Raw genomic sequence first — 8,659 nt, forward strand, 5'->3', positions numbered from 1 at the left:
TCTAATAACATGGCATAATTAGTTCCTACGACTTCTTGACTAACTTTTTTCGACGCCGTCAATGCCACAAGCTGCACTAATCACTCTTGTCCCTAGTTTGACCCCCCCAAACCTCCCACCTTCCATTCATCCTTCGGCAGGACTTCTGGGGACTTGCCCCTTATTCTGGTATCATGCAGTGCCTTAAAACGCTTTAATGTTGAAATGTTAAAGCACATAGTGCTACATACACTGGGAAAATTTTGTTGAAATTTAAAAAAATAACAGAAATAGTTCCATTTGAATTTAGAGCCATTTAAGTATTTCAACCAAGTAAGATATTTTAAAGAGAAAGAAGATTAAGCAAAACTTTGTTATGTATTTTCCAAACATTCATTATAAGGAGATCTTAAAATCACAACACTAAAGTTTAATATAGTACCTAAATCATGACCCCCGATTTCTGCAAGTGTATTTTTCCGCGTTGAGCGACAAACTTTCTTGCAGCTGTGGGCAATTAGTGGAGTCCTTCGCAAAGCGATCAAATCAAATGCTCCGTGTTTTTCCCGCCTGATGGGGCTCCCCCTTTCCCCTCTACCCTCGCCCCTCTCCCCTTGCCCCTCTCCACTTGCCCCCCTCCCCTTTGCCTACCCTTTACCCAGCCAGCCGGAAACTGCGATGGTTTGTCCAATATTCATTTGTTGAATTATGCAAACGTGCGATTCCCAACGCCAATCAGCCCTAATTACTCACGTTCGTTAGGCGGCACAATTGCAAAATGCGGCGTTCCAATTCCCCCCGGGCACCTTTGCGTTTAATTGGCACGCATTTTGTTTATTCAAATTCGGCGCAAAGTGCGTAACATTTGCATTTGACGAACGAGTCGCAATCTCAGGCCTACGCAGTTTAATTCGTGGATATTTCAGAGACACAGCGCCATCAGCACCAGCCATTCATCCGCGTCTGGGTGGCGAAATTAATTAAATGCCCTTCCGAACAAAGGGAATTCGCAGTCGAGGAGTAGTCACCGGACACGCATCCTGCAGATGTCAATGGAGGCAGGAGTAGAAGGAGCAGAAGGAGCAGGAGCAGGAACAGGAACAGGAGCAAGAACAGGAACAGGAGCAGGAACAGAAGCAGGACGACCTTACGTTGACGGATTTGGCCTGAGCTGCGATTTAATATCACTAAAGTGGCCCACCCAAGTGAGTGCCAGAGATGTCCCCTGCTGCACTAATCCGCCAGGTAAAAACTATAAATATTCCTGGGAAAATACATACCTTACAACCTAGCAATCCATTTCAGAAACAAGGGGTACTCAGCATTCGAGCATATGTATGCCTAATTTTTAAGCAATTATAACCAGGCAAGATGCCCTAAACTCCAAAAAGGAACTCCAAAGATTTCCAGAAATCGGCTGATAAATTTCTGTCGACCATTTGCAAAGCACTTTGCAGTTTCGAGAATTTTTCGATGCAGAGAGCTGCAGAGCAAGCTAAGCGAAAAGGATAAACTGGCAGCACTTGCGAGCGTCCTTCTGAGCTCTGTTGTCGCTCAAGTGGCATGCCCCTTCGTATATCCATGCCCCATGCCCCAACCCACCACCAACCCAGCACCACCCACTTACTTGTGAGTGCAAGCCGTGTCCTTTGTTGCAACTTTCATGAGACGCATTTGCTTGCGTCTCTGCCGGTGGCCCCTGCCACATGCCACAGCCCAACTGCCGGGGCAACTATGCGGTTGCAACATTTTGATGCCTTTGAGCCGCCGCCCATCCTGCCCGGAGCACAAATTATGCGGATGCACTGAAGCATGTGAGTGCCGACATCGAGTGGGGGCCAGGCATTCCTGGCCAGGCACATCCTGGCCGGGCTAAAACCCTCTGCCGCAAGCCAACCTGGGGATCCAAGTCGTCAGCAGCCATAATAACAGCTGACAGACTTTAAAAGCTAATATTTCAAGGTTTTCAAGGCTTCCATCGATAGATTTCCCGATGGAACTGAAGCGAAACGGAGCAGGCACTTGGCTACACTTCGTTCATCCGGATAGACAGACAGAGCTCCAAAATGATGGAGACACGGCGTCTGGAGCGCCAGAAGCGTTTATTGGCCATGCGGCAAGCGGCATCCTCACTGCCCTCCAGCCAGGAGAAGGCATTCAATTTGCGCCTGGTCGACCTGTACAGGGAGCAGCCGTGTCTGTGGAAGACCTCGCTGCCGGCGTACAAGGATGCGGACATGAAGCGCACATCCTGGCAGCAGATTGCCAGCCAATTGGGCAGTCACCTGAGTGCCGAATTCATACGCTGCCGCATGCGCCACATGCGGTATCAACTCAATGTGTACAAGCTCCAGATGATCGAGCATCAGATGACCAGCGGTGGGGGCAAACCGCCCGAGAAGCCCTACTACATCGATCGCTTTGACTTCCTGGAAGCAGAGGACGCAGCTGAGCAGCCGGCTGACCAGGCATCCAGTTCGCAGGCAAAGGAACAGAATATACCGAACTCCGAGAAGTTCGCGAAACTCTGGTCGGACTTTAATCTGAAGTCGCTGATAAATCCGCTCACAAGGGAACCCCTCGACGCCAGCAGGGAGAGCCATCGTTCGGGGCAGCGGATCGTCGACATGGTCAAGATGCGCATGGATGCGCAGCTGGAGCCACTGGAGTTCGACAGACCGCGTCTGAAGATGCCAGATCTTAAGCAGCACATCAACTGGCAGCGGGGATTGGGTCAGCGCCCGTCCACCAGCTCCATGGGAGCTCTTTCCGAGACTGTGCCCACATTGCAGGCACGCCCCGGGGATTCCGTATCCAAGACCAAGATGAGCCAGAAGCATGGGGATGGCGGTGAGCAGCCGACGAGCTCCAGGAGGGCACAGAACGACGAGTCGGAGGACGAGGAGCTGTACAATGTGCATTGGAATGCGCGCAGGGGTCAGAGGTCACTGCGACCTGGACACGATCGCCTGCTGAAGCTGCCAACGCGACTGCGTCCTACGCAGCCCAACGAACCCACTCCAGATATATTTTAACTTTGACCACTTGCAGCAAAAAAAGTTACTAAATTGATTTTAATGTGTTAAGTAATAGTATAAAACTACATACGTGATACTACGTTAGAAAACTACGTGATGAAGAATACAATATTCCAGGTAAATGCATATGAAGTAAACAACCAGATATATAAATATAAAATATTAATTACCTGCAGCCAAACTCATTGACCCTCTTGCTGTCTTCCTGTCCATCAAAACGAAGGTCAAAGGTAAGCGAGCATTGAACTATGAATGACTAGCACTACCGAATACTTCCTTTAGATACACTTGCCGTCCATTTGACCTATTGCTGTGCCATTGACAGCCTGTATGAATACACCACTACAACATGTTTGCTAATCCGAAGGACATCCACTTGGCCCAAGTGGCCACCAAGTTGCTGAGGGCTCCTTGCAAGTTTGATTAATTCTCGAGTCTGGGCAAATGAGGCGGAAAGATACCGAGTCCGGCAATGATTTATGAATACTTCTGTATGATGATGACAAACAGTCTGTAGTATGCTAACCCCAAGTTGTGAACTCTCGTGCCGCAAATCCAAAAGCCACCGACGAAATTAGTTTTTGGCTGCCAAGGAAAATTACGAGAAAATTACTTCCACAAATTACACACACTCTCGTGCAGTTTAGCCCCACAGACACAGACACATTCCAGACCCAACCCCATCACTTTCACCATTCCCCATCACCATCAGCATCCCCCATCTGAAATTCCCACACCAGTGCTCATTAGCGTGAAAATTTAATTTAATTTCCCCCAATAAACCCCTTAAGTGCTCGCCTTATCTTTTCAATCGTTTCAATTGCCCGGCTTTCGCTCGCTAACTTTTGATTAATTGATTGATTAAATGAGTGGCGAATATCCGCAAAATGGACACCGAACCGCAGAGACCGCAGCTAAGTTTGGGTATCTGCGATACAAGTAATTACTGTTTAGATGAGGAACCAACTTGGTACTGTTACCATGGTAGTAGTTACCATGGCAGCAGCCACTTCCTTGGGCTCCATTTGGTCCTGCAATTCGCCGAATGTCCTTGTCCCTACGCCCGCCAGCGCCTACACTTCGTCCTTCGTCCTTGAGCAAATGCAAAATGATGTGAAAATATGCAAACTGCGTGCGCGTTGTCGAAAACTGTGAGCACGTCCCGCCTTCGTCCGCTTCTGTCCGTATCCGTCCGTATCCGTCCGTATCCATCCACATCCACATCCCCGTATCCATCGGCATCCTTTGGGGAATGAGCATTACTCCCCTTGGCTTTCGCCCGGGTCATTAGCATTCACATGGCATTCGGCAGGGGAGGCGTCGTTGGGCCCCCGATTAGCCCTCGACATTGCTATTATGACTTAATTAAAAAATAATATTTTTGCATTTTATTATTTCCGCCTCGCCTCGTCAAATGGCCAGGGAATGCTCGACCATTCCAGACCACGGGTATATATCTATTTTAATGGACTACAGGAAATGCTATCTAGGAACCAAACATGTTAGCTTAGTGAGTACCTCTCTTTTTCTTCCTTAATTCACCAAATAAGTATGAAGTTGAGGGGAAAAGTGTATATATACAGGGTAGGTGCTTTTTGTATACTCTACACATTTAAAATTGCAATAGGGTGTCAATTGGCAGTACTTAAATTCAAGGCAAAATTAAAACTTCTAAACAAACATCATCTGAAGGTGGCGAAAAGTATGCCGCAATAAAGTAACTTTATATTTTTGTATATTTAGTTTTATTAAAGCGACGAATCCGTACATGCACTACTAGTAGTAACCTTATAATTTGTAAATAGTTTCTTTGGCCTCCTATAAAACTCGATAAAAAAACAGGGCATTTGCCAGTCGAATACTTTCTGTAGGACTGCAGGACCACTGCTCTGCGCCTGGCATGTTAATGGCTGCAGAAGTGAGCTACTGTCGTAGTTACATGACAAAGGCAGAGATGATTTTCATGCGAATGAGGCGGATGAGGATAACCACTGTATACACAAGTATATATATGTATTTATATATATATATATATCTACCGTAGTTGTAGTGTTTGCGGCAGTCACTAAACTTGCCGTGTCATCGCCGTGTCATTCATTTGCATACCAGAAAAAGTTGGCATCGCGGTTGGCAATGGCAAAAACGCCGGCGAACGGAGGATGATGTGCCGAATAAACGGAACGCGGCACATATTCGCATTCGGTTTGATATTCATGAATACAAATGGAAAAGCAGCAACTCCGTGTCTCCGTGTGCCACACGTTGCGACTTTAATTGCTTCAGAGCGGTTACATTTTGATTAGCTGCAGGGGATGATGGGTTCAGCGGCATCCAGGAACACAGGAATCCAGGTATCCAGGAATGGAGAAATGTAGAAATGGAGAAATGGAGGAATGGAGCAATGGATGTAATGGATGAATGCCGCCAAAGGAGCGCGACTAATGGATGGCATGCCTGCATCCACTTGAGCACCGCCGCTCGATAATCGAGAGCCATCTGTTGCGTCCTCGTCGATTCGCTGCAGTTGATGGCTCATTTCGAGGCGATTAAAGTATTCACTGACATTAATCACCGCTTTCGTTAACGCACTGCAATTTACTTAATCGGATGTGGGATGTGAAGCGGCGGCACTCTTACAATCAACTTGCAGCTTGAGCCAAGAAATTCATTCATTGAATTCATTGAATAGTTTCCCAATTTCACTTAAACGAAGTACTTGTCACTTCTGTGATGGGTAAAACATTTGCTGAAGAACTCGCGTATTTTTGTTGTTGAAAGCTTGGCACTTTGGGATTATATACTTTGTATTTGTTGCATTTCTTTGTTTGTTGCACAAGATTGCAGATAGCAGTTTGCAGATGGTTGGAGTTCGATTCTTTTTGCAGTGCATACTTTTCGCTATTTGCTCTTGCCAAGAAGCAGTCGTTGCATCACCGGACGAGGCAATAAGTCTGCAGAGGGGAGGCACGCCCGGGTGGCAGCCAGGTGGCGTGCCACTGCAAGGGGCAATCGATCGGAAGGAATGCCAATTATAGGATGCCCCAGTTGGGCAGTAATTTGCATTGCTGGTCAAAGCCGGAACACACTCCAGTTGCAGCTTTAAGCAGTCGCAATCGGATTGGGCAGCAATTTGGGTGTGGGCCCAACTGTGATTGGTTCGCAAAGTTTTCAAAGGCCATGTAGCTACATATATAGTTGGTGCAAATACTCCAAACTCTTGCAATTTCTGTGGCACTGGAGCACGTGTCTCGGACTTGAACTATTTGCAAATTGCTCATACGCACTGTTGCGCTTCAATCGTATCAAAATGTGCTGTCGTTTTATTTTTTTGTTTCTTATTCCTGATCCAGCAGCATTCTTGTGCCTCAATCGGCTGTGTCATTTCGCCCATCTATCCATTCATCAATCCATCCAGCCATTCATCCATCCATTCATCAATTTGTCGCCAAGAAGAAGCAGCATTATGCCCAAAATCGATAGCAGCTGCTTTCTGGCAATTGTGAATTGTAAATTGCGAATTGTGAATCGTTAATTGCCGTTTCTCATTTCCCGCGCATCATTTGCACCCTGCAACCAGTGACAACCTTTGGCAATTTCGCATTTCACGCATTGCGCAAGCGGAAGCGGAAGTGGAAGTGGAAGCGGAAACCGGAGGCAGTCGCACAAAAATAATGGCCCAAAGACAGGAAAGAAATCCACGCGTAGATGGTGGAAACATGCGATTCACTACCCACGTTTCGACTTTAAAAGCCCACGAACACTTGTGGGTAATTTATGAGTTGTAAGCCCCTGCAGATGCGCTTTGATGTCACCGCACGGCTTTCCATTCGACAAAATGGCTGTGCCCGATACATAAACGAGCATAAACACTCACTTTGACCTGGCCCCGTCTGCAGCGACCCGTGACTTTCATTGTTCTTTGTACCGGTAGGACTTCCTCGTTTCTTTACAATGCTGTGGGTAAAAGTGTTGGCCAACTTGCGACGTGGCCAACTGACTTTAATGGACGACAAAGAGGCGATAGGTGAGTTGCTAAGGTGGCTGAGTTGCTAAGTGTCGACAAGTAAGTAACTATGCAAGTGCACAACTCCTGACCAGCTGGAACTGCAGCACCACCTAGCCTACTGTCTTTCCACTCAAGTGCCACTGGATACTGGGATGCAGGGATACTGGATGGTAGGATAATGGGATACTGGATGGTGGGATAATGGGATACTGGATGGTGGGATACTGGGATACTGGATGGTGGGATACTGGGAAACTGGATGGTGGGCAGTGGTCTTTAACTTTCAAGGCAAACTTTGCGCCTCTGCCATGCAGCTGGCACAAGTTTGCCACATCCTAGTCATCCGTAGTATCGTAGTCATTAAAAACTCTTCAGTTGCTAACGCCCCAAGTAGCAACATGTTGCGGCAGCATGTTTCCACAGCCTTTTGTTGGCGTTTCCTTAACTAATTGGGTTTGAAAATGGCACAGAACATACATACATATATATGCATATTGTTGTGGAACAAAAGCATATGCAAACCATAACCCTTGCATCTTTCATTCCCTTCCATTTCCTTCTTCTCACTCTCGCAACCCTGGGTTACCATTATTTCACTTACCAAGCAAATATCAAAAAACAAATATCAAAAAACAAATAGCAAATAGCAAAATAGCAAAAAAGCAAAACAGCAAACAGCGAAATGAAACTAGAGCTTTTGAAATCAATAGTCTTAAATATGGAGGGTGATTCGCACGCGCATGAATGGCACCGAAATAATTAAATCAAAAATGTGCTTTTCATTTCCCTGCCTCTCGGCCCCCCTGCCACGCCCCCTAAAACGGCAAAACACGCTCTTTCCATTAAAATAGTTTCCACGAGACTCCATCCATCAGCGGCAACGAGCAATCGCAATGGCAATCGCAATCGGAATCTGAATCTGAATCTGAATCTGAATCCAAAGCTGATCCGGAATGGGTGCGATGGGCTGGCCAGGAAGAGGAGGAGGGCAAGGACGTGGACAAGGACGGGGACGAGGACTAGGACTAGGACGAGCATAAGGACGAGGTCGAAGGCGTCAGGACCTCCAGTTCCCTGGTGATTGCTTCGATTGCTTGTTAATCATTCGCGTGTTGGTCAACAATGTCTGTTGCCTTTGAAGGCAAAAGCGACGCCTGCCAGCCGTAAAGCGATTTTTATCGCACAGCTTAGCAGGAAACTTGGGCACAGTGTACACAGCGAACAAAGAAGGTGGCCCAAATGCTTGTTTAATGGCACCCCAATGTCATCGCCTTTGTGTATCCAGGACAAGCAATCGGATGGCTAACACAGAAATATCCTGGAAAGGAGCTTAAGGTTATGCAGCACTTTAATTTGCATCCAAAATGACTTTGTGTGTATCTTGTGGGGATTATGAAATTGATGAAATGTTTAACTAAAGTATATCGAATTCTTCGATTTCCAGCTAATTTTACACTTAGTGAATTAGTGAAAGTTCTCAATGTTGTCTACTGCCTTAATGTATTTCCTAGAACTCTGACAAAGTAACAATAATTTGTATACTATGCCCGTTTTCTCTGGGTGCTGGGGGTGGTGGGCGAACCTCCCCCCTGCTCATTTCCACCGCCCCTTGCCCCGCGCAGTTGGTCGACATTCA

The 8,659-nt window shown here is 46.8% G+C and overlaps 1 protein-coding gene across 1 annotated transcript; it reads left to right on the forward strand.

The window, feature by feature from the left end:
* The first annotated feature begins 2,004 nt into the window (after positions 1–2,004).
* On the forward strand, positions 2,005–3,819 carry LOC122624386. Its single transcript, XM_043803897.1, has 3 exons — positions 2,005–3,134; positions 3,194–3,247; positions 3,300–3,819. Exon 1 carries the CDS (start codon positions 2,046–2,048, stop codon positions 3,012–3,014), a length of 969 nt encoding a protein of 322 aa, XP_043659832.1. The 5' UTR covers positions 2,005–2,045; the 3' UTR covers positions 3,015–3,134; positions 3,194–3,247; positions 3,300–3,819.
* The last annotated feature ends 4,840 nt before the right edge of the window (positions 3,820–8,659 follow it).

This window comes from Drosophila teissieri, chromosome X (genome assembly GCF_016746235.2).
Source record: "Drosophila teissieri strain GT53w chromosome X, Prin_Dtei_1.1, whole genome shotgun sequence".
Taxonomy (NCBI): domain Eukaryota; kingdom Metazoa; phylum Arthropoda; class Insecta; order Diptera; family Drosophilidae; genus Drosophila; species Drosophila teissieri.

Bases quoted from the DNA above. Each gene is read 5' to 3' on its own strand.
- LOC122624386 (XM_043803897.1), top strand. From the start codon at position 2,046: ATGATGGAGACACGGCGTCTGGAGCGCCAGAAGCGTTTATTGGCCATG.